Source organism: Sycon ciliatum, chromosome 3 (genome assembly GCF_964019385.1).
Source record: "Sycon ciliatum chromosome 3, ocSycCili1.1, whole genome shotgun sequence".
Taxonomy (NCBI): Eukaryota; Metazoa; Porifera; class Calcarea; order Leucosolenida; family Sycettidae; genus Sycon; species Sycon ciliatum.
In genome coordinates this window covers 1,882,524-1,910,023 of record NC_088645.1, presented here as the reverse complement: position 1 = coordinate 1,910,023, position 27,500 = coordinate 1,882,524, and the positions used below count along the sequence as shown (strand labels likewise).

Below are 27,500 nucleotides of genomic sequence, written 5' to 3'. Positions count from 1 at the left end.
CGAGGGTCCCTGGTTCGAGTCCTGGTGGTGACAGTCAATTTTTTCTTCAGACTTTTCCCGTTTGTCTCTTTCCCTCAAATCAGTCAATATTATTATTATTTCTCCTTTATTCACTTCTTTCGAAGGCGATAAGCCAGACCCACCGGGAAATATTTCCATGGGTGGGACAGCAAAAAAGAAAGTGAAAAAACAAAAACAAAAATAAATAAAGAGTCGGCGTGGAGAAAGCAATTTTATTAGTGCAATTAGGAGTATAATAGATGCAGACATGGCCAGACAACAACGAGTTCATGGAATTTTTAAGGATTTTTATGTTATTCAAAATCGATTTTCGTGTTCCGCTCATCAGTGAATAGTATCGGAACTGAGGGTACTGTGTACAAAAATAGAACATTTTATAACAGCATAATTAATTAAAAGTGTGAACAACAAATGTTTGACACCTATTATGTAATGCTGTAGCACTTCCTTTGTTGTTCACACTTTTAATTAATTATGCTGTTATAAAATGTTCTATTTTTGTACACAGTACCCTCAGTTCCGATACTATTCACTGATGAGCGGAACACGAAAATCGATTTTGAATAACATAAAAATCCTTAAAAAATCCATGAACTTGTTGTTGTCTGGCCATGTCTGCATCTATTATACTCCTAATTGCACTAATAAAAATAAATAAATAAATAAAACCTAAAAACCAAAGGGACAAGAACTAGTTGAAGGAAGAGGAAGAAAGGAAAGAAACTCAATCCGAACTCCAACATCAAAACAATAATAAAGAATTTGCAGCGACAGGCAAAATACATCAACCAATGAAGGGAGTAGTAACAAAGGAAATATCAGTCTTTATCAGTCGTTATTCAAGTCTCTTAGCTATTGAACATGCAAACGCAGCAGAGGTGCATCTACATGTTAAGGATAGTTCTCAGTATTTTAATCGAACCTTGTATAGCCTCCTGTTGCACAATAGCCAGGTCTCCTCCCTGCACAGTCCGAAGGCATTGAGGAGTCTCCCCCACCAAGCCTCCCAGGGCACCGACAACCACAGGGACCACGTCAACCTGGTTGAGGGACCAAATCCTCGAAATCTCCCGCTTCAAATCATAATATTTCGAGCGCTTTTCAGCCATTTTCTTATTGATGTTGTTCTCACCAGGAATGCTGATGTCTATAATGTAGGCGATGCGCTCCTTGTCATCAACAAGGAGCAGATCGGGCCTGTTTGCTGATAGTTTCAGGTCAGTTGGGACCGAATACTCCCAATAGAGACGATACTGATTACTCTTGACCAATGCCTTGAGCTGGTGGTCGAATCGTGAAGCACCAGTAGGTAGATCTCGTGCTTTACACATTTCGAAGTGCACATACTTTACTATCCGGTTATGTCGTTCAATGTAACTGGTCGGAGCAAGAACTGGGCAGGCACTGACAATGTGGTCAATTGTTTCTAAGCTGCCCTTGCAAAGCCTGCAATTGGCATCAGTTCGAGGAATTGACTTCATTATGGCGTATTGGTAATTTTTCGTTTTGAGGGATTGGTCTTGTGCTGCCATAATCATGCCTTCAGTTGAAGGTTTCAGTGTCCTTGATTTCAACCACATGAAGGTAAGCTCCTTATCTAGGCGATTCTCCTCCAATCGGCTCCAATATCTCCCATGCAGCGGCATAGTGGAAAGTGTTTATTATTATTATTATTGTAGAAGAGAGAAGGACATATGGATACGAGTTAAGAGTAACTCTCCATCACTGTAACATGATACTTTATACAGTCAGAAAGTGCAATAACTAGGCACAAAACTGACAGAGTACTGAAACATTCGACGTCCTGACACCTAGCTTCAACACATCTCCGTAGCGCTAACCGACATAGACCGACTTTCTGACTGTATAAAGTATCATGTTACAGTGATGGAGAGTTACTCTTAACTCGTATCCATATGTCCTTCTCTCTTCTACATTTATTTATGGCTCAACATCCGAGTTTCATATTATTATTATTATTATTATTATTCTCTTTCCCTCAAACCAGTTCATATATTATTATTATTATTATTATTATTTTGAAAGAATTGGGAGAACTTCATATTCAAAGGATCAGTCGGGGAAGTGAACTGCCTGAAAAGAGAAAAAAAACGCCAGACCCACCAGGACTTGAACCTGGGACCCTGCTTGTCATGAGCAATGCTCTAACCACTGAGCTATGGGACCAGGCTGAACCTAGAAGGCGCTGACAAGTTTTTCACTCCAAAGGCAGCTCACAACACATGCCACACATACTGATGGCACTTGGGTCTTTTTCCCTCCCCCAGGGGACCAACCACGGTCAGTTTCTGGAAACTACCAGAGGTGAAAGAAAGTGATTAAATTTTGAAAGGATTGGGAGAACTTCATATTCAAATTATTATTATTATTATTATTAATAGAAAGGAAAAGGACATATGGAAACGAGTTAAGAGTAACTCTCCACCACTGTAACTAGATACTATATACAGTCAGAAAGTGCAAGTGTCCTTTTTCCTTTCTACTTTTATTATTGGCTCAATACCCGAGTTTCAAATTATTATTAATACTCATAAAAAGGACACACTGAGTATTATCGCATTTTTGTCTCAGAGGAAACTGATTACCTATTATTATTATTATTATTATTATTATTATTATTTGAAAGCAGGACGGAGGCAGAAAATATTACAAAAAATGTATTATCTACGCATGCATCTACGCAAGATCCACCACCAGCCAATTAGGACATGTGTCAAAGTAGTGAACGTTTTCGTTCCCTTCTTGTCAAAATACTACAGGGAATGATGGAAATAAGCTAAAAGACTACAACTATAAGGAAAATAAGTTCAGAAACATATCACTCCAATTATGTGTAGAAGTGACACGAAAAAATAGATGTGAAGAATCAAGAAAACAGCATGCAAATCCAATAAGTGACAAAAACGTAGTGACAAGAAAAAGAGAGAAATATCAAGAGATCTATTTCGCACCTTCACGACGAACAGTGCCAAACAACTGCAAAGACAACACATTCTCCTTCTGAACACAAAGCTCAGGGTCTAACTTACGTATGTACAAAGCTTCCAACACGGCAAGATGTAACAAAGACCTACCACGCGACAATACAGAGAATACATCATCGGAATACCACTCACGACAACTAGCACTGCCCGACAGGTGACACTTGATTGCCGAGGTACCGTTTCCCTGACCCGACGACTTGGCCGTTGTCACCTCCGATATTGCCGCTTGCGAATCTCTCCCACTACGCCCTGCGTCCCTGCAATTCCGATTGCCTCGGTCGAGATCAGTGTGCTGCTCCACGTCCAGTCTGTCCTGCTTCCGTGGTCTACCTCGTTTCTTCACATTAACCGTTGTTGTCACTTCCAGTATTGGTTCTTTTGATTCGTCATCAATTCGTCTCCTCAATTGACTTCTGGTGACTCGTCCGGGGCTCGATTGTCCAGATGTCAGTTTCGGTGGTTTCCGTATCGGTCTCTTCTTCTTGTTGACTGTTGTTTGGGTTGGCTCCAGCCCTCCGCCCGACGAAAAGGAGGAGGCGTCGGCAAGCGTATCCTCAGCGGACTTGGACAAGTCCACCTCAGACACAGACTGCACTGGACACTTCGGTGGACGACCACGCCGAGGTCGAGAACCACGTGCAGCTATAGGGACAAGATTCAACGGTACATGTTGACGAATCCGTGCGCCCAGATGCTGAAAGGTTCTACCTACGTACCGATTTTCACAATTTCGGCACTGAAAGAAATAGATTAAATTACTTTTGCTTAGGGTAGGTAGAACGTCCTTCTTCACGCTGAACGCACGGGTCGTCCCAAAGATGACATACAATTTGACACACGGATAAGAGGAACAAACAATATTCCGCACCTCCTTCTCGACGCGCGAAGAACCGGCACCAACCCATGGCAAACGTAGTACCACAGGGCATCTCTCTGGTCCAAAAGTAATTGTCTTTTCTAAGGTCGGTTTCTGGTTGATGAGTTTCATTAAAAGTGTCTTTGGATAGCCATTCTTTGTCATTATGGTAAAGAGTCGTTCTAGTTCCTCGACCAGCAGATGAGGGGAACATATCCTATGTGCACGGTAGACAAGGGCCTTGACGAGGTGTGTTTTGGACTTAGTTGGAGTAAAACTTGACCATGGGATATACAAGCCTGTGAAAGTGGGCTTTCTATAAATGGTCGTGTCCATGTTGTGCGTATCCATGTTACGAGAAATACTAACATCCAGGAAAGAAAGGGTACCATTGTTTTCACCATCTGATGTGAATTTTAATGCTGGATGTAAGGAGTTAAGAGTTTCCATAAACCTATCACAGGTTTCCTTGTCGTCGTCGTGACAATACACATCGTCAACAAAACGACAGTACATTGATGGCCAAAGTGAAGGGTCAATAGACGACTCACAGAAGCCAACAAATATGTTCGCCAAGACTGGTCCCAAAGACGATCCCATGGCGACTCCATCATTCTGTTTGTACATTATATTGTCGAATGAAAACTCCACACCAGACGTGACCATGAACATAAGTTTCACGAACTCTGTTTCATTCAAATCTGGGGGAGTGATCGATCTGTTATGGTATAACGCCATGGCGCAAATGTCTATTGTTTCTCGTAAAGGAACGTTGGTAAACAAGCTCACTACGTCATAGGAGCACATGTAACCATTTGATTCAAATTTCGAATCTCTAAGTTTTTCCACAAACTCAAACGTGTCTTTAACGCAATGTGTGTTGTACAAGGCAAGAACCGGTTGCAGCAAATTGCATAACCACTTCGAAACCTTGTATTGCGGAGATCCAGACATGCTTAAGATCGGGCGTAATGGAATATGTTTCTTATGAATTTTTGGGAGCCCATACATCCTAGGTCTTGTCGAGCCTGTGGGAGCTAGATGATCATACTCATATTTGGTGATCTGATGCGTTCTAGAAAGAAAAAGCAGGTACTTACTCAGCTTGGTATCAATGTTTTCGGTATGGTCATACACATCGCAAGGCCCAAGTCTGCTGAATTTACTAATGTCATTGAGTATGACCAACATTTTCTCCCGGTAATTATCCGCAGACAAGATGACTGTTGCACGGCCTTTGTCTGGTCGAGAGATAACGATTTCTGGATTCTTTCGAAGCTCGTTGATCACTTTCATGTGTTCCCGTGACAGCGTGAATGATCGAGTGTCCGGAGGCGATTGTGCGAACCGAAAGGCTTCAGCGGCCAGTGAAGCCCGACAAGATCCCGCTGCTATATCCGACTTTGCCGGGATGCTAGATAGCTGTTGCTGAAGTAGTTCGAACTCGGCCAGGATATCAGTTTTCCTAAACCTCGGGGGAATACCGAAGTCCATTCCACCGCACAAAACATCCTTTTGAAGCTGGGTTAAGGTAATATCAGAGAGATTGATGATTGTTTCATAATTGTCACTGCAGGTTCCAAACCGGTCCTTCCTCAAAGCTAAAATAATGCCTGTGTGTTTCTTTTCAAGTCTAGAACGCTGCCTACAATCACATTCGGATAATAGCCAAGAGAACCTAATGAAGTCGAATGTATTGAGATGTGTTCGGCTTCTTTGGTAGGAAGACACAAACTTGGATCGTATGCTTTGAAGGTGGGCCTTGGCCTTGTTATGGTCATCTTGTAGCAAGACCTTTTCAATAGAGATGGAATCATAGAGTTTTAATTTGTGAACTCGCTGTTGGAGATACTTAGGCGCGATAGAGTAATGAAGGCAGTCACGAAGCAGTCGCACATGGTAGATGGCTGTGTTAAGGCGTCCCCGGAGAGAAAGGACGTCATTCAGAAGACCGATATGTTCGGTTTGGAGACGTCGCTTGAAGTAGTTAAAGCAGTGGCGTGGAGAAAGAAAGAACAGCAGTGCTACTGGTGCTGTGATAGGCATCAGCATGGGCTGTCGCCTAGGGCGCTATGCCACTGGAGCACCAGAGCCCAACCCCCAACAAAAGCCGGTAAGTGTTGCATGGAAGGTCAAAGGAAAAAGACCATGCATGAAGTTATTAGCTGGTGTTCGTAACCAATTTTACTAATTCAAACAACCGAAGCAGCAATCGGAGACGCAACTCGGCAACAGCGAGTTGGTTGCGCTATACGGTCACAGGCGGAACGAAGCAGCACCTAAGCAGCGGCGAGATAGCACTACATGCATGGGAAAACCAACAGAAAAATAATAATATCAGGTTTCAGCATCACAGCAGAAGCAGACAAAGTCCACGTGACGAAAGCAATAATATAGAGGACTAGACTGTGCGACTAGGAATGAAACAAATTATAGATGGATCGAACTACCGAGCCACGGCGGCTCGGTATATTGTGTGCCTCCACGATTAATAATTTGAAAGCAGGACGGAGGCAGAAAATATTACAAAAAATGTATTATCTACGCATGCATCTACGCAAGATCCACCACCAGCCAATTAGGACATGTGTCAAAGTATTGAACGTTTTCGTTCCCTTCTTGTCAAAATACTACAGGGAATGATGGAAATAAGCTAAAAGACTACAACTATAAGGAAAATAAGTTCAGAAACATATCACTCCAATTATGTGTAGAAGTGACACGAAAAAATAGATGTGAAGAATCAAGAAAACAGCATGCAAATCCAATAAGTGACAAAAACGTAGTGACAAGAAAAAGAGAGAAATATCAAGAGATCTATTTCGCACCTTCACGACGAACAGTGCCAAACAACTGCAAAGACAACACATTCTCCTTCTGAACACAAAGCTCAGGGTCTAACTTACGTATGTACAAAGCTTCCAACACGGCAAGATGTAACAAAGACCTACCACGCGACAATACAGAGAATACATCATCGGAATACCACTCACGACAACTAGCACTGCCCGACAGGTGACACTTGATTGCCGAGGTACCGTTTCCCTGACCCGACGACTTGGCCGTTGTCACCTCCGATATTGCCGCTTGCGAATCTCTCCCACTACGCCCTGCGTCCCTGCAATTCCGATTGCCTCGGTCGAGATCAGTGTGCTGCTCCACGTCCAGTCTGTCCTGCTTCCGTGGTCTACCTCGTTTCTTCACATTAACCGTTGTTGTCACTTCCAGTATTGGTTCTTTTGATTCGTCATCAATTCGTCTCCTCAATTGACTTCTGGTGACTCGTCCGGGGCTCGATTGTCCAGATGTCAGTTTCGGTGGTTTCCGTATCGGTCTCTTCTTCTTGTTGACTGTTGTTTGGGTTGGCTCCAGCCCTCCGCCCGACGAAAAGGAGGAGGCGTCGGCAAGCGTATCCTCAGCGGACTTGGACAAGTCCACCTCAGACACAGACTGCACTGGACACTTCGGTGGACGACCACGCCGAGGTCGAGAACCACGTGCAGCTATAGGGACAAGATTCAACGGTACATGTACTGAAAGAAATAGATTAAATTACTTTTGCTTAGGGTACAAAAAGAATGGCTATCCAAAGACACTTTTAATGAAACTCATCAACCAGAAACCGACCTTAGAAAAGACAATTACTTTTGGACCAGAGAGATGCCCTGTGGTACTACGTTTGCCATGGGTTGGTGCCGGTTCTTCGCGCGTCGAGAAGGAGGTGCGGAATATTGTTTGTTCCTCTTATCCGTGTGTCAAATTGTATGTCATCTTTGGGACGACCCGTGCGTTCAGCGTGAAGAAGGACGTTCTACCTACCCTAAGCAAAAGTAATTTAATCTATTTCTTTCAGTGCCGAAATTGTGAAAATCGGTACGTAGGTAGAACCTTTCAGCACCTGGGCGCACGGATTCGTCAACATGTACCGTTGAATCTTGTCCCTATAGCTGCACGTGGTTCTCGACCTCGGCGTGGTCGTCCACCGAAGTGTCCAGTGCAGTCTGTGTCTGAGGTGGACTTGTCCAAGTCCGCTGTGGATACGCTTGCCGACGCCTCCTCCTTTTCGTCGGGCGGAGGGCTGGAGCCAACCCAAACAACAGTCAACAAGAAGAAGAGACCGATACGGAAACCACCGAAACTGACATCTGGACAATCGAGCCCCGGACGAGTCACCAGAAGTCAATTGAGGAGACGAATTGATGACGAATCAAAAGAACCAATACTGGAAGTGACAACAACGGTTAATGTGAAGAAACGAGGTAGACCACGGAAGCAGGACAGACTGGACGTGGAGCAGCACACTGATCTCAACCGAGGCAATCGGAATTGCAGGGACGCAGGGCGTAGTGGGAGAGATTCGCAAGCGGCAATATCGGAGGTGACAACGGCCAAGTCGTCGGGTCAGGGAAACGGTACCTCGGCAATCAAGTGTCACCTGTCGGGCAGTGCTAGTTGTCGTGAGTGGTATTCCGATGATGTATTCTCTGTATTGTCGCGTGGTAGGTCTTTGTTACATCTTGCCGTGTTGGAAGCTTTGTACATACGTAAGTTAGACCCTGAGCTTTGTGTTCAGAAGGAGAATGTGTTGTCTTTGCAGTTGTTTGGCACTGTTCGTCGTGAAGGTGCGAAATAGATCTCTTGATATTTCTCTCTTTTTCTTGTCACTACGTTTTTGTCACTTATTGGATTTGCATGCTGTTTTCTTGATTCTTCACATCTATTTTTTCGTGTCACTTCTACACATAATTGGAGTGATATGTTTCTGAACTTATTTTCCTTATAGTTGTAGTCTTTTAGCTTATTTCCATCATTCCCTGTAGTATTTTGACAAGAAGGGAACGAAAACGTTCAATACTTTGACACATGTCCTAATTGGCTGGTGGTGGATCTTGCGTAGATGCATGCGTAGATAATACATTTTTTGTAATATTATTATTATTATTATTATTTGAAACTCGGGTATTGAGCCAATAATAAAAGTAGAAAGGAAAAGGACATATAGAAACGAGTTAAGAGTAACTCTCCACCACTGAAACTAGATACTATATACAGTCAGAAAGTGCACCAACTAGGCACAAAACTGACAGAGTACTGAGACATTCGACGTCCTGACACCTAGCTTCAACACATCTCCGTAGCGCTAACCGATGTGTTGAAGCTAGGTGTTGAAGCTAGGTGTCAGGACGTCGAATGTCTCAGTACTCTGTCAGTTTTGTGCCTAGTTGGTGCACTTTCTGACTGTATATAGTATCTAGTTACAGTGGTGGAGAGTTACTCTTAACTCGTTTCCATATGTCCTTTTCCTTTCTACTTTTATTATTATTATTATTATTATTATTTTAACTGGTTTGAGGGAAAGAGACAAACGGGAAAAGTCTGAAGAAAAAATTGACTGTCACCACCAGGACTCGAACCAGGGACCTTCGCTTGTAGCCAGCGATGCTCTAACCACTGAGCTATGGTGTAGTCGTCGTCCAAGCAGAGGCCGTTCAACATTTTCTTCAGACTTCGTAACTCACACTTCCTATGAATCCACACAGGCGGGTGGGACGCAGCCCTCACTGTAACCCACACACTTCACGTACAAACTAGCACGCGGGGAGCCCCAAGTCATAAAATATTAACTGGTTTGAGGGAAAGAGACAAACGGGAAAAGTCTGAAGAAAAAATTGACTGTCACCACCAGGACTCGAACCAGGGACCTTCGCTTGTAGCCAGCGATGCTCTAACCACTGAGCTATGGTGTAGTCGTCGTCCAAGCAGAGGCCGTTCAACATTTTCTTCAGACTTCGTAACTCACACTTCCTATGAATCCACACAGGCGGGTGGGACGCAGCCCTCACTGTAACCCACACACTTCACGTACAAACTAGCACGCGGGGAGCCCCAAGTCATAAAATATTAACTGGTTTGAGGGAAAGAGACAAACGGGAAAAGTCTGAAGAAAAAATTGACTGTCACCACCAGGACTCGAACCAGGGACCTTCGCTTGTAGCCAGCGATATTATTATTATTATTATTATTATTATTTCACAAGAAGTCGGAGGCGGATAATACTTTAATAACGAAGGTACGTGTTGGGTCGTAAGTATCCACGCAAACACACATCCAGTCAAAATAAGGCACTTGTCAAAGTATCCGAACGTTTTCGGTCCCTTCTCATCAAGGATTATACAGGGAATGGCTCAAGTTGGAAACACTAAAACTTATATAGCGTAAAGATATGAGATAACAACACTCGTGACAAGGTATAATCCCTGTATAATCCTTGATGAGAAGGGACCGAAAACGTTCGGATACTTTGACAAGTGCCTTATTTTGACTGGATGTGTGTTTGCGTGGATACTTACGACCCAACACGTACCTTCGTTATTATTATTATTATTATTATTATGCACTTACGCGTCAATGTCAGGGGTGGTAAACCGCCCACAAATTCGCACGTGCTGAATGGACTTGGGAAATGAAAAATAAAAATAAAAGAGCAACGACAACAGAAATAGAAATACAATACAAGACGTACCTGCTAAGGGGCACATGACAGCATTGCTCAGATTGAACAGAGGACGCAGACACAGGATAAAGGGCATTGTCGACTCCGTTTTGAGAATAATCCAGTAAAATGGTGGCAGGTGGATGCAAATCCACGCACTACGTTAAGAGAGGAATTTTGTTGGTATTTAAAAAAAGATGTTAGTTATTATTGGGAGTATAACTGAACTTTATGTTCATACTCACAGCAGTTTCACTCTTCCTGCAACATTGTTTATCAACCTCCCTTTCCATTGTCAAAAATGGGTATTACCTTACCGTTTCAACATGTTCCTCTGTCAAATGTTTAGCATCTGTAGCCTCACGAAATAATAGCCAAGTTCGTTTCCTTGGAGTCTCCTCGGGAGGAACTTCGTGGTCCATTGAAGAGTTCAGAATGTACCAAGCACCTACCTTTTCAATTAAAAATGCTTCAACATGTATATGCTGTGATCGACCTTTTCTGGCAAGCTAAGAACATGTGATGTCATCAGGTCTTCCTCGCTTTGGGAAATTCCAAAAAATATTTCCCACTCCACTCAATAATACTTGTGCATGGTTGTTCTTGTTGAAGAGGTCTTCTGTTGCACCTACCATATCTTTGTTTAGCCATCGGAAACATGACCTGGATAATGAGACTGGAGTGCCTCTGTAACCCATCACTGCTGATCTCATACTATACCGGGATTCTAGATGACGACCAGGCTCTGAGTCAGTAGTATTACGTGGTCATATACATCGTGTGTTGATGAGAATTTGCAGTGCAGGTGTATGTGTAGATGATTGTTATGTGGTCAGTACTTACTCGATTCTCACAATCGAAATATTATGTAGGTCGAAAAGAATGCTCTCAGCTTGCGCTTGCAACAATCCTTGAGATAATGGATTTACTATTCGTTGACTTATGGTGCTCGACAGAGACGCATATCCACACGCGGTCCAATATTTTTTGCACATTGCTTGGACACTTGATATTCTTTGTTTGGCTTTTTTCCCAGCTTGCAGTCATGACACCCTCACTTTAAATCGAGCAATGTACTCACAGAAGTGGTCAAAATCTTTTACGCTCGATACGACCAAGGAGAGTCGAATGGGACAAAGGGGAAAAAAATTCTTGGTTCTTAAGTTTGTCTCGGACTTTGTTTTGAAGATTGGTGCGTTAGCTCATTATTTTCATTCTTGCAATAGCTTTCGAGGAAGACTATAATATTTCGAGGAAAGATGACCGAGTTACCGTCCTTTAAGTGTGATGTGTGTTTTCAGTAAAAATGAACCGTTTCCCCTGATTCTTAGAGCCCTGGCAGCAGAAGAGGGGAGGGTTTTAAATAGGAAATAGGTTAAAAACCGGAACGGACTCAATATTCACTTTCTCTCTTGGTATTTTGATTAGAAAACATAATATGTCACAGTGTGACTGCGATGTGTTTTACTCCGAGCCAACATTTCATGGCTCTGCGATTGCCAAAAGCGCCATACCAAGCAAATGAGTTTTTGACCTGTTGCTTCACACTGCGACTTGAGTTTTACCTCTTTTGAAACATCAACTTCTTCTCGCAGGTAAACAGCGGCTCGCCTCTCGCCTTTAAAGCACCAATGAAAAGTAATGGAAGCACACACAAGGCTTATTGTTACTCTGTACTGGCCGTCGTGGAGCGATAGCAATTACCGAATTTCAGAACTGAGAGTGAATTTGATGTGCACTCTAATACCTTTCCGGTTTGGAGCCACCTCTGATTTGATGCGAAAAATTGGGCAACTTGGAGGCAATGGGCCAACACAAAGGAATGGCTCATACCGTTCCGGTATCGAACCATCCACTCTACCCCGTAGCAGTCAAATGATAAAATAGCGTCACGTGCCACTGCGTGACGTACATGTGAGAGTTGGAAAAGCAAAGTGATGTTACGGTGATTGATGGTGACTGAATCGTTGCTGATTCCACTGTACATTTTTCAACCTGTGGCACATGGGCACTGTTGACCTGGCAGCACTTGAGTAGATGCGTTTTATCAGAAACCACTACGTCCGTTGATTGACAAGTCATCTTGAAACCAAATAAGCAACAAGAGCCTGTACAAACACACCACCATGGCCGCACTCAGCATGGTCATTGTTGAGGCGAGGTCGAGAATTTTTGAGCACTCTCTTCACCTGCCTAGGGATACATCATTAGCATAAATGGCCATTTTTTACAACATTTTTTTAACATTTAGCACATCAACTTCTCCAATGGCTTCCGCCACACGACAACATAAACAATTTGATAGGTTATATAAATTCGAACTTCAAAGTACAACTAATAAGCGAGGAGGGCGCAGAAGGAGAGGAAAAGTTAAACAAAGGAGGACACCAAAGAGCTGAGAAAGGAAGAACAAAGAACAGATGACAGTGGGGGTGAATCATGACCAACAATCTGAGACCAATATGATTGTACAGAACACACGCCAAAAGACCAAGGCAACCGCACCACCTACAAATCACGCCTTGATGACCCGGACTCTTGCGTGCACCACATACCATAGGTGTCACGCATCACACCAAACGCACACGTACACTACACAATGTATGACATCAAACAACAGACTCTACAAGACACGAACCATGTATAATAAAACGTGACAGTAATAAGCGATCCTGACTTGTGTTACTGCTAAAAGTCGTATTAGAGGAGTAGACTGCAAAGCAACTTACTGGTTGTGCTCCACCATGTTAATGAGAGTGTGCAACTCACTTGCCAGCAATAATGATCTCCTACAGCTGTGAGCCCTTGGGCGCCATCGCACTCTGTGGAGAAGTCTATGGAAAAGCACAATGAATGTGTGCTGGCCAACTAGAGAAGTGGCCAGACTTCAAGATGATACATGAATCTTTTCTGGGTCTTTTGTCTTCGCATATGCTTCAGAAATGATGTGTGGTTCTATTCACGTCCTATTGTATGTTGACGGGAATTGGACATCTTCTTTAGTTTAATGTTTTCTTCTCTATGCGCTGCATGATTCTGATTCAACTTGATGGTTTACTGTAAGAGTTGAAAGTGTGACGAGTCTAAAGTTTAGCAATTTGCAAAACATTCCCACTTAGTAGGCGCAAAGTTTAGCAATCCTGCCATCACACACCTGTCTTCTACATCTCTAGTACAGAGGAGAGAAGGAATAACATGCGTACTAGTATAACGTTTATTGAGTTTAACGATGGATTCTTTCTCATGAAAACGCAAGACTTTGTGGCCCATTAGAAATTCAACTCTCACAGTATTCGAATTCTTTGGCAGTTCATCTTCATGACCACTGATGCTGCAGAGAAATTGCAAAAAATTAAGTGTGGTAGTTAAACTGTACATTCGCCGATCCACAGAGCGACTGTTCATACTCACGTATTGCTCACTGTCTCTGGTGTCTCTAGTGTTATCACGATCATTACACACACAGTCCTGTTTGTCTGAGCCTTGATATTGATATACAGTCAGACCTCGCATAACAGCACACATCTGTTTTCCACAAAAAATATCCGGATAGGCGAGGGAATCAAACACGCATACTGTATGTATGCATGGCATGTGCTATAAATCGGCAACCAACCATTGTCTTCCGGATGGCGAAAGATCCGGATACAAGAGTACTGCATAAGTGAGATCTGACTGTACCCAATTTATGCAATGAGATCTATGAATATGTGTCTGCATGGAGGAAGCAGACACACAAGGGCAGGCACACTCTATGCTCACAAGTGCTGCCATGCGTACATCAGTCAGTATAATTGCCTGCAAGACCTCTCATCCTATGACATACGGACTTGACTCGAGATCCACTGCGCATAGTGGCAACTTTTGGAAACGTTCACTATTACATGAAGGGATCATGAAAAGCTGCTCATCCAAGTCTGTTATTCGTGACGTACCATTAATCATACATTGATGAACTGCTGTACTACAAGTGTCCACTGCTCATAGCAACACATGAAACAGCACTCCAACAATGAAAAATTGCCTAGCAATCCAAAAATAGAGATGATGGGTTAGCCTTGAGGCTAACAACAGTTAGTGATAAGAATGATGCACTGCTCTCTATCGCGCGCTTCAACTGAGTTTGCTTTACGTGTGCATTCAACGGCTGCAGATGTGCTCCCAAACCACCTTAGTTACAGTAGACTCGTACGCCCAAGAACGTAGCACCCAAGAACGTCTTGTCCGAGTACGAAAAACAAGTCCGCAACCACAAACTCTTGTCGGGTCCTCGCGAAAACATCATCCAGTGCAGCGCTACATACTACACGTGCATGTAAAGTTAAAGTGTACAACCGGTACATGTAGCGCAAAGTGCATTGTACTTGAGCGTCACAGGTCATGTTGGACGCGTAAGAACGCGAAATAAGAACGTAGCCTGGGGCGCTGAAAAATAAAAACTTTGCTAGGCTGGCCCATTGAAACCGCGTTCTTGGGCGTACGAGTCTACTTTAGCTCTTGCTGCGTTGACTTTGGCTCACACTTTCCTTTTTAGTCTCCCTGAGCAGCCATGCATGGGACTCTATGTGCCACCACCCTCCCATTCACACTATACTTCAAGTGAGAAGAGCTTCCATTAACTTGTGCCTATGCTGCTACTATCTGTGCTTAAATTGCACACTATTGGTCAGTTGTTTTGTGACGTAAATAGTATAGTCATGGCATCCGGTTGCAGGTTTCATTGCCGCACAAGCATGAGCGATTGATTTGGTTGTTTGCAATGCAAATTGCTTCACCCTGGTTGGCTGTTTGCAACGTGGATCGGGAACCTTTTCACCTGGTCCAGGGCAATGTTACGGCTCACTCATGAGCAATTGCCTATTTGCAATGCCAATTGCTGCACCAGTTAATCGAAACCAGCACACTGGTGTAGCCAGCCTATGCTTAAGCCGTGTTATGAGAATACACAGGTATGCAACAACTTCACTCTGTGGCTTTCCATTGCATCTAGTCCCTCGGCTATCTCTAATGTACCTGAGGACCTGATTTCAACTTTCATCAAAATGTGACGTTAAAGTTACTCAAAGAAAACTCGACTGCGATCGTGAAGGCAATGAAGTCAAAGACGAAGTCGATCTTGAATTTTTTTGTTTGAATGTTTGATCGATCAATCGATCGATTGTAGGTAGTCGGAATGGCGAGTAACGATGTAGGATTGAGTTTGTCGGTGTGCCGCATGAGGATGAGTCTCTCCTAGATGAGCGCGACGAGATGTTCTACTGCGATGTCTCCCCGGGTACGATGACAGTGAACGCGATGATTGCGATGACGGAGACAACAACCCGATCGCATCTGCGGTAGAGAAGCGCCAGCTCCGTCCGTCTGACAATGACGAAGATGAGAGTTACAATGACTTGGAGCAGGAAGGTCCGCGTGTCGAGGAAACCCTAATCACCGCAGAGATAGTGGACTGGATGTCAATCGGATGCAGCTGCGCTGGTGACAATCACTTTGCTGCACTTGACAAGGACCTCTTGAAAATCTTGTCATGTCACACCGCCAGCTGAAGCGCTGCTCTCGCCAAAGTCACGCCCACTCTTCAATAAGTACGGACTGGATGAACTGGCTGCCTCAGTGACTGCGGGATTCGCGAACCCGGCAACAATTATGATACTGCATACATGTACATAGCCGAATTTGACAACTATAGTGCATTCTACAATATGGAGAATTCAAGGTACTTGCAAGGCTAATATTGATTTGATAGTTTGTCACATGAAAGTCTACATACTGAAGACTTTAAGTACATTGTCCAAATAAAAAGGCAATTTCAAAAATTTCACCCCTAAGGTCCATTTACTGAGATCATGGCTCAATTGTTAATGGAGAGGTTTTGCATTCCGAATTTCGGAATTATTTTCGGAATTTGGCGGCAGGAGTCGAAAATGTAGTTGAACTTTCGGAAGTGTGGTGGCGAAAATGCATAGTTTTTCGAAAATGGATTTTCGGCTCTTTCCTGTTTGGGACCGCATACACGTATTTGAATATTTTTCATGTGTGTATTTTTGTTTTCTGCTGCTCTCGCTGATTATAATTATTTGAAAATTTTCCACATGTGTAGTTTTGGTTTTTGCTGCTCTCGCTGATCTCGCCATGTTGACTAGATCTTCTCACACTCCATCACACTCTATCTTCCTTTGCCATGGAGCCTACTGACAGTACAAGACAGTAGTTCGACAATCTCGTCTTCAGCCGTTGGATCACTCGGTCCACCATCAGTCCGTCCTCGTCTTCGAACCGCGCCCAGATTCAGTTTGACCTGCACATGGATTTGATCCTGCTCAGGCAACCCCTACATGTATTTTGTGCTCAACCCCTTTGTTCGCGGCTCTGTGGGATCCGAGGAGACTGCATAAGTTCTAGCCTTGTCTGACCCAAAATTTGCTGGTATCACCAGGAAGTCTGTCAGAGAACACCATGAACACACGCTGCTTCTGTTGGACCAGCACGCCTCAAAACCGAGTATGCAAGATTCGGTTGTAAAACGTTTTGGTTTTGGCGCCTTCGACTCCCTCCATTTTGTTTTGCATTGCAACCCTTGGAAACGAAATCGAATCAGATTTTCGGAATGCAAAACAGTGAAAATGCCGTTTTTCGGCACGCAATTTTTTTGGGAAAAACACAGTCGAAAAACATTCCGAAATTCGGTATGCAAAACCTCTCTAGTAGAACCACCATCATAATAAAAAGCGCCGAATTGCCTGGTATGAAAGCTTTTTTTCTTGGAAGAACAAACAAATCATGAAAAATTTCACTAATTATGTGATGGACAAAGAAGAAAAGGGGATAATAGTATAGCGGTTGGTGATGGACAATGATGGAAATTCAAAAAACCTAGTTATTGTACAGCTCTCATCAGGAAGAAAACATTGTTCTAAATAACACAAATTAGGCCAGAGGACTAATATTTTGAATTTCTCAAGTGAGAAATAACGCCTGTAACAAGGCTCTTATCCACTCCCTGAAACTCTCCTATCTCAACTCACTGCCTGCATCTTCGCTTCCTGTGTTGTACCCCTCTGTACTCTCATCCTCCCTGTCCAATTGCCTATCAAGCCTGCTGCAACACTCTGTTCACCTCTTTGTTGACTGTATTCCTTGTTGTTGTGGAAATCAAATGTGTTTCTCTTCCAGGTCCTACATCAGGATGGGTCTTACGTGAAAACGATTGGTAACGGTGCTATCGGTAGCTCGTATGGTGTTGCAGCACTGTCTCTGCCCCAGCATGGTATTTGTTATGCTGTAACCGATTACAATGTCGGTTGTGTGAGAGTAAGTTAGTGCTTGTGTGGTGTTTATTGCTGAGATTTCTCAGAATTCTAATGTGATGGTTGCTATGATTAGCCCCAACATGGACTTTTTCTCTGTTCTCACAGCAGAGCAAGTAAATAGGTACAGCATTTGTTTCGTATCTGTACGTGTGGTGCGAAAGGTGCCATATATTTTTCTAAAACTCCTCCTTTTCCCAACACAACACCAGCACAACACAAAAACCTCTAGGAGAAAAATATGTAGGACAGATAATGCAAGTTAGCAGTGAAGAGAGAAAGAGAAGAACAAGAGGAAGAACAAAATCACCAGCACTTAGTCCAGGAAAAGACACGTGGAACAAGGCATGCAAAAGGGCGGCAGAACAACCAGTAATATATTGTCGTGGCTGAAGCAGCTAATGCAACGACAGCTACCACGAAGTGCATGAAATAGATCTGAACATGAAGTGAAGAAAACAACAACTCCAACAAAGAAACAAAACAAGATCAGCTACGTGACTAACCACAGCGTAAACAGCATTCGGCCTTTGAAAGTGTCTGCATTGATATTCACCATCATCATTGTGCTCTGTAGCCGATGACACACATCTACTCACTTGCCCAATACAGGGCACAAGAGGTTCCTTCAAGCATTGAAGTTTTATTCCTTCTGGCAGATGATTTGGTCACTAAGACTTCATCAGAGAAGGTTGAGGTGTTGAATGACTTGAAAAGAAACAATCACCTAGTTTATACTGACTGTTCCATGACGGTATGAACGTGAGCTAAATGAGACATGCGCTAGAGGAGAGAGCCGATGGTGCAGTGTAGATAGGGAGAGCATGGGGTTGATGCCAGGTGAACTACAAGTACTAGCATGACTGCTGTATCCGTGCTGTGTTGCAGTATCCGTGCTGTGTTGCAGTATCCGTGCTGTGTTGCAGTATCCGTGCTGTGTTGCCGTATCCGGCAGTAACTATCACCTCTTTGCAGAGTGTCCCATGATTTCAGAAACCGGTTAACATTTTAACACCTTGCATTCACACTTCGAGTATCAAGTGCACGCTCATCAGCGCACTATCTCTCATTTCAAGTGCCAATATAACATATTTTAACGAGTGGAAGGTTCAATGGATATCTCCTGCACTCTAGATGGCAGTAGTGAGTTAGGCAAGTGAGAATTCAAGTTGGCAGGGAAATTGCGAGCTCCCATGTAAGGAGCAACACACGTTTACCCAAGTATCACTTAAGTCGCACCAACATCTTCTTCACAGTATAAACTAGGCGACTATTTCTTTTCCAGTCATTCAACAACTCAAACTTCTCTGACGAGGCCTTAATGATTGAAGCAATTGTCAGAAGGAATAAAACTTAACTGCAGGAAGGAGTCTCTTGTTGCTGTTGTGTGCAAGCGAGTGGATGTATGTGGTCGTCCACAGAGTGTAATAATGGTGGGAAAATAAACATGTCAACGCAGCTACCTGACTATCCACAACAAAGACATAAGCAATGACATCATCAGTCACGCTCGAATTCCGCATGCAGCCTTGCAGGCGCTGGTAAAATGGATAACACGGAAAGCACGAAAATTAATAACACAACAAGCGATCGTGGCAGGGAAACAAATAAAATTCAAATAAACTATTTCAAAGAATGATGGAAAGTGAAACGACTAGCACTAAAATGAGAACAGAACTCAGAACAAGAACAATGTAGGCCGAGTGGAAGCAAATGAGGATTGGTCTGGCCATGCCTAAAGTGATCATGGGTCATATAAAATCTTGTAGGACGCATCACGCAGCTTCATAAGACTAGTAATATATTAGTTGTGAGCCAGTGTTGCTCACAACCAATCTTTTATGGGTCATATAGTTAGTCAATCATACACCACTGGAACAACGGCCAAAACCTGGCACTTACCCGGTATGAGTGTGGCTGTGAGGTTGTATCGAAACCACGGAGTAGAAAAACAACGGTTTTACAGTCGAAATGGTTCATTGACCCAGTTATTTAAATGCAATTGAAGCCTGCAGAAGTCACATCTTGAACAGTCAGACGAGCATGTATGCACGACTGTTCAAACGCCGAGTTTGGGTAGACAGCCACTGCTGACAGGGACATTTTGGCAGAACAAGCAAAAACAGTAACTTCCCGGGTACGACGGGCTTTTCGAGTGCTCCAGACGCAGTCGTGAGTCGGTTAAGTGTCAGGTCAGTCGACAGGAAGCGCGAGCTCCGACATTGGGAGAATGCAGTTTCTTCACAAATGTACCGCTGACTCATTGTCGTAACATCTTAGCTCGACTTCCTACACACTCCTCAAAACATTTCCTACCACTGCTGAATGGCTGAAAGACTTCCAAACACTCTCTGACTAACGCTTTAGTGCTCGGGATCAGCTATTAGTTGATCGACAGTTTTTTTCCATTTTCGATGTGATGTTTCCAAGAAAAAATATCTGGGCCAAAAAGTTGGTCCGGCCATGGCTGGATCGTACAGACCAGTTCCGCCTGCCCTTCAATGGAAGCAGACTACTTATGACGCTGCATTGAGGTAAGAGGCATGACACACTCATGATAAATGGCACCACAACAAATACTGAAGTACATATCATAATATTAGTTTCTACACATATTGACATTGTATTGTCAGAAACAGTCAGAAGAATGCTGATAGCTCTAGTGACATTCAACATCCGGATATTTAGCTCATCATCACGTGTATGAGTGAATTTCTGTAATGACCAACTATCACCTGCAAAATTTCCAATTTCATTCAATTTGGATCTCTTTTTCACTCTTTGGCCTACATGACCCTCATTGATATTTTCGCAAAGGGACCCTCCGTTCATTGGCTATTGGACAAAGTCAAATATCTGCCTAAAGTATGCACTGAAACAAGGAACAAAAATTAATGACTTGCACAAAGATCTGAGCTGTGAATGAGACAGAGCAACTCTCACCTAGCTCAGTACACCCAGCATGCAGCAGTTATTGTGCCTGTTAACATCGATGGACACGAGTCATAAAGTACAGTCCATGTGGCTTTACTTTTCTGAACTTTCTACTAGTACTTCTCAATTTAAGTGGTATCACGCTCCAGTCTGGTATGAAGACCAAAAAATCAGCCATAGTTTTGCTATTGTTGATAAGGAAGAGGAGTCATACTCGCAGACACAACGAACAACGAACAACGGGAACGGGTAGTTGGGAAGACATTTATTATAGATGAAGAGACGGTGACAAAGACGAACGAAGCAACTGCATTACGAAAGAGAGAGCGCGAGATCGAGTGATTGCGGCAATATGTAGAACATACGGGAGGATGTACCTAACACTATTCTAAATGGAACAACAGTAAAGGATAAAACAGTTCATCTGACCAACCCCAGGACAATCCACAATCACAGCAAATGATTATCCAAGTAGCTTGGTACAATCCAACTCGGTCATGTGGATGATTCTGTAAGCTATCATGGGAAGCATATTGTTCGAAATCCTAAAAATTGAAAAATTGCAGTTGTGAGAGTGTTGGTGTTGTTCTTAGGTTTAGCAGAACAAATCTTCAGTGTACAATCATCTGCTAGCTAGTCCTGATCGTTGCGATTCGTATTCCGACTCTTGCTTCAATGTATTGTGCCGTGGTCGTCAGTGTTGTGGACTACAGTTAAAAGTTTCGAAAGCCATATATCAGCCTTTGTACAAGCCTAATAATTATATGTGTACAGAAAGATAACATAATATGGTTGAAAGTGTTCACGTAATGTGTCGGGTGTGGTGTGGTCAAGCTTGGCCTTTGGTTTTGTATGCAAAATGTACTGCTGTTTTGTGTTCTCATTTTGTCCTTCTTTCTTTCTCTTGTTTTTCATTTGCAAGTTAATTGTTAGCACACACACTCGTGATTGCTCTCGCTTTTTTAAATTGTTAAAATTCACACAAGTACATACTAAGTGAATTTCACGGTTCATGGCCTATGCACTGTCATATGGCTAGGGTTAGATGACTTTAAAAAATTAAAGAAGATATACAATGGAACTCTGCTTTCCGACCAGCCCGACCCCTTGCGCTCGGTCCTTAGTTTACCTTCATAAGTGCAAATTCAGGACTATTCTGACATTAGACCACCTCACTAAACCGCCCACCTCCCCAATCAAAACACTTCTGCTCTTTCCCAGATTTTGCCCCGCCACTGGATAGAAATTTTCGCAAATCAGATATTTTCGGACTTTAGGGCACCTCACTTCACCACCCAGCTTTACAATCCGAACATTTCTGCTCAGTCCAGAATTTTGGGTTGCAAACAGCCAAGGCGATCGCTCTTGAGTGAAGCCTAGTTCACATTCGACGCAACGCCGACGGTACGGGACGTAAGGGCTTGTCAGGAGGGCTGGGTTGAGCTGTAAAATCCTGTACGATTCGTACGACACGGCATGCAGCAGTCGTTGCGACGTTTAACGTCGAACGGCGCGAGTCATAAGGCACGGTCCGTGACGGGGTGACTTTCGGACCTATTTTCTCGTTTTTCGGGACTTCTTTTCGATTATTTGTCCTTGAAAGAAGCGGAATCAAGTTCATAATACCAGTTTTTTATGAAGATTGAAAAATTACCCCTGAAAGTTGTGGCATTCAAATAATAGCCCAAGGAAATGATAGAATAGTTCGTCTGTCACGCTTCTGAACTATCCCTAAATACAATAGGTGACATGAGATCTTATGTTGCTAAAATTCAACTCAAGTCGTGTTAGCCATTCTGTGAGTTATCATGGGAAGCGCACTGTTCAAAATGCTAAAAATATCCAAGTACGAATCGGGAGTAGTTGGCGCACGACGCCGTCTCCTGTTCACACTCGAATTACAGCCGTTTTGTACGCTTGCGTCCCCGTCTACGCCCGTCTACGGTATGAAAAGTTGGATCGATCCAACTCTTCCCGTCGCTTCCCGATCTGTACGGTAGTACGGTTGAGTTCCCGTTCCTGGTGTTCAAATTGGACGCCGTCAGACCGTCCCGTCGCTTCCCGTCGATCCTTACGTCGCGTCCCGTCGCGCCCCGTCGAATGTGGACTAGGCTTGAGTCGCAACAGTACCTGCGACCGGGAGCAAAGGTTCCTGATCGATGTTGCAAACAGCCAACCATGGTGGAGCAATTGGCGTTGCAAACGGGCAAAGCAAATGCTCATGCTTGAGCGGCAATAGTATCCGCAACTGGGTACAATGACTACTGCTTGGCATCGTAAACAGCCGACCAATAGTGTCTAATTCTAATCTCTGTTGGAACCCAGCTGAAAAGTCTGTCATACACGAGTTGTACTCGAAGTACATCTTATCAGAGGATGTCGTATCCGTCCACATTTGTATATGTGCTTATGGGAGTAAAATCTGTGCGACGAAGAAGAACCAAACTTAGCAGGTTCACGCCTTACCCATGTATGTACTGAGTGAGTTCCACTGTATGTCTATCCAAACAGTTCTGTTGATTGCAATTCTAAATGCTGATACAGTCAATGTTTGCATTCCCGTCACCATCATCCTGTCCAGTGCTGTACTTCTAACCAGGCATTCACCATTGGCCTGAAGCTATTCCACTGATCCAGTCCGACACACTGTAGTTTTGACACACTGCATCAGTCGTATCGGCGTGTTCAGCACTACCACTGCTAACCTTGGTAGTCAGTTTGAATCTCACTTCCTGTCCACTTAACTCCACCTCTTTAGTACCTCACGTATTCGTACCAAAAACTCACCACCCCGCTGTGAACGGCATGGTGGAACGTCTGCATTGTCACCTGAAAGCCATCATCACTGCCACTGGAGTAAGGCTCTTCTCTTAGTGCTCCTCGGCATCATATCAACTTGTTGTATCTGGCCTATCCTCTTTAACTGCTGAGTTACTGTAAGGAACTACACCACGCATATTCCGGGTGCATTCCTTGCCAACAGTACTGAGTTGCCACTATCCACTACAGAGTAGGTGTGCCGTTTGCGTTCTGCTATGGTCCGTCTGCAGCCACCACCTCACACAGCAAGCAGTTCCACTCTCTGCGTACCCGTCAACCTGCCATCTCTCTTGCGTTAGTTTTTGTTCATTATGATACAATGCAGAATCCCTTGCAAGTGCCATCCAAGGGTCTGTTTCGCTTTTGAAGAACAGTCCAAAGTACTGCTCCGTCGAAGTCAGTGGACGATCACAGTTTATCTCTGTTGATCGCTTGAAGTCTGCTTTCATGGACTCAGACAATAGTCGCATACGTCAGCTTCGTGATTTGAATCTTGATTACTTAGTTATAATTTTACTACTTTCTTTTTTCACGTCGGCTCTACGTGACGTCATTTGCTTTCCCCAGCTCCGCTTGTGAGGCGCATGTGCCATCCTTTTTCAGGGCTTTTTGACTTTTGCTGAGAGAGAGATGCAAAGATAGAACCTTGAAAGTATTCTACTATTTATGGCAATGTCACTGGGATGAGTGTGAGTTCGTGTTTTCGTGTGTTCACCACATTTTGGTGCCAAAACCCGATCCTACGAGCAAATATGACGGATCCATCGGCTGGGCTACAAACCAGGAAACGGAGCACGACGAGCCATTTCAAAACAGTGGCAGAACTGGAAGTGGACTTAAACAAGGCCATTGGCAATGCAATTTCGGAGACCGCGATTACCTCAGCGAGGCAGGTAATTATGGAATTTGACCAACATTTAGAGGGATTCAATGAGGCACTAGACATTTACACGGAAACCCTGCTTTCGTGCAATCCTAAGAAGCTGGACAACAAAGATATGAAACAAAGGGAGTTGTCAGAACTTGATGACATGGAAGAGGACATCTGAAATGGAAAAATGATCAGTTACTCTCAAGAGCCTAATTCTACAATTTGATGAAGTGCATGGGAAACAAAGCAAAGACTCAAATGACACATTTGGAACCCACACACGGAATTTGGAGAACATACTCACGGAACTGGTTGATCTAAATAAAGCAAAAATGTCTCAGGGTTCCAGCCAGACTCCTAGCAACTCCACTGGGGTTTGGTTACCGAAACTCGAGTTGCCAAAATTCAATGGCATTATTCTACAGTGGAATGAATTCTGCGAATTTTTCAACATTCGGTGGATAAATCAAAAATCTCCAATGCAGAAAAGATGAGCTACTTGAAAGGTTGTCTTACAGGCAGCGCAAGGGATGTTTTAGAGGGTATGCCCCTAGATGATGTAAATTACGATAGCGCGTTTCAAATGTTGAAGGAGCGGTTTGGGAAGCAGGAACGCATCGTCAATGCTCATTACAAATCGCTAATGGAAATTCCATCGGCAGAAAACAACACCACCACACTAAGAAAACTCCACACGCAGATCGAAAGGCATTTGCGATCACTGGAGGCTGTTGGCGAAGATATGAACCAGAAAATCTTCTTGTCCATTGTCATGGGAAAGCTGGCAGAAAGGTAATTTTCAACTTGGATATCATACGCGGAAACAGTGCCTGGATTGTCCACGCACTATGCAAAGTTCTGTTACGGTATAAGTAAAGGAAACATGCACTGCACACGCCGACAGTAGGCTAGTCACAGACAGCCCACGCAGTATTGGCGGTTTGCCAAGCTACACACATTCATCGGAAGAAGCTCTACTATCACACACAGCACAGCGGTCACCACCCCGATGCTTTTACTGCAAAGATACCCACTTTACAGACGAATGTATGAAGTGTGTGATGCTAGAGTAGAGGAAGGCAAAGACAGAAAACCGGTGCTTAGTCTGTATTCGGTCGAAGCACACCGCACGAAACTGCCACAATCCTCGACCATGCTATCACTGTGGACGCGACACTCACCACAGAACCTTGTGCACGGAGAAATTTGGAGGCAAAAGCACGAACGCACGGAATGGAGATGCGAAACCATTTCAATCAAGATCTGGAAACGCACGGTCCGAAACAGCAACACTTGCTGATTGCAAATTTGACAGCCTGAGCCAATGGAAATTCACACAGTGAGTGACACAGACCAATCAGCGGTGCTTATGCAGATGGCTTTAGCTGACCTCAAAGATAACGACGGCAAGCGGTCTTGCCGAGTGCGAGTGTTTTTCGTCACTGGCTCTACACGGTCCTTTATCAGCGAGGTGACGCAGAACATCTTGAATGCCGACGTCATTGGTGAAGACGCCCTGTCGATTGCTACGTTTGGTTCAAAGAAGAGGGAGACCAAGGTCTTGAAAAGGGGTCCAAATCCAAGTGAAGACCATTGATGGCGGTAACGCCCCCATTACGGCAAACATCACCCCGAACATCAGTTCTACAATGAGGCGCCTGCCAATCGGTATGAGGAAACACCCCAGCCTGCAGCGAATAGTCTTAGCAGAGCCCATTGCTGATCGACCAGAAGTCGTGACAATAGACATGCTCATTGGTAGTGACTACTACTACGATATCATTGGAAGCGACCATGTCAGATTCTCGGATGGCCTAGTTCTTCTGGACACCAAGCTTGGATTCGTTCTGACAGGTCGGGCTACCACGTCTGCAGATCTACCCTAAGTCCACGCCATGATGCTGACTGCAGCGGACGTATACAAGCATGACGACTTCGACTTGAAGAAGTTCTGGTCCCTTGAAGAAATCGGTATTACCAGCATCACCAGCACTCTGCAGCCTGAAGATGCAGTGTTGAAGTCATTCAATGAGACGGTGAAGTTTGTCAACGGGGGGTATAGCTTTGAATGGCCGTAGAAAGATAGTGTGACTGACACATCTCTACCAGAGAATTACGAGCTTGCAAGTGGCCGGCTCCGCTGGCTTGTGTTGCGTCTGTCCAAGACCCCAGAAATCCTCGACAAATGCAACGACACCATTCAACGACAACCCAACAGTGGCATCATTGAGACAGTCAACATGACCGAGAGCACTGACGCCTTGAAACACAACACTCCACACCACCGCGTAGTGAAGCCTGACAACACGACAACGAAGATTCGAGTTCTTTATGATGCGTCAGCCGAGACGAAATCCAACAACCACAGCCTGAATGATTGCCTCGAAAGCGGGCCAAGCTTGGTACCAGATCTGTGTGGAATTCTGGTCATTTCAGAGGGTTTCAGGTGTTGGGTGGTTCACAAGCCAATTAAATCACCTTTCCAAGATTCCGTTTGAAATTCTCTGCCCTCCGTCGAGGAGACCCAAGTTTTCAGAAGTGAACAAGTGCGAGAAGTGTATACATGTGTGTGCATGCAGTGGCGTAGGAAGATGTTTTAGTTTGGGGGGGGGGGACTTCCAGCCACTGACCTGCTCATATACTGGTGTGGTCGTACCGGTAATCCTTCTACAGAAAGTTGTAATTGTTCAAGTATTTCACTCTTCATCACTGGACATGTGAAAACCTAGTAGTAGTACTCGAATCTGGACAAGAACAATGAATGTCCTGTGCATGTATGTTGAATACAAGAGATTGCATGCAGCGACCACTGGATAAGTAGCTCTGACTGACAGTCTGGTCAATGTCCAAGGAGAAATTTATCTGAAGGCAAAATGTATCCGTAATGGTGAATTAGAGGCAACCATACAGCAAAACTTACTGTTAAGGACAGTGGGATAAGTCTACTTTCAAGAATCCCCGATTTTCAGCTATTGCAAACAAGAACCCCGGACTCATCATATGTCAGTGATAAGTAGCATGTTCCGTTCATAACGAATTTTCCACGCTAGTGTAGATGACAAATGTGACCCTGGTGATAATTAATCGTCTAGAGGTCATTGAATGATAGGTGCAAGCCTCGGGCTCAGTTTCTCCATGAACATGTTGAAATGTATGGCCACTGATCAGTCGTACCTTGCTCTCTGACAAGTAA

General features: G+C 44.0%; 1 protein-coding gene across 2 annotated transcripts in view; it reads left to right on the top strand.

Moving 5' to 3' along the window:
- Positions 1 to 27,500, top strand: part of LOC135811208 (tripartite motif-containing protein 2-like) — a 360,779-nt gene that overhangs the window by 130,846 nt on the left and 202,433 nt on the right. For both annotated transcript variants that reach the window (XM_065324401.1, XM_065324400.1), the window contains one exon: positions 17,549 to 17,686. In XM_065324401.1, the coding sequence (XP_065180473.1) occupies positions 17,549 to 17,686 (138 nt within the window). The remainder of the gene's footprint in view (positions 1 to 17,548; positions 17,687 to 27,500) is intronic.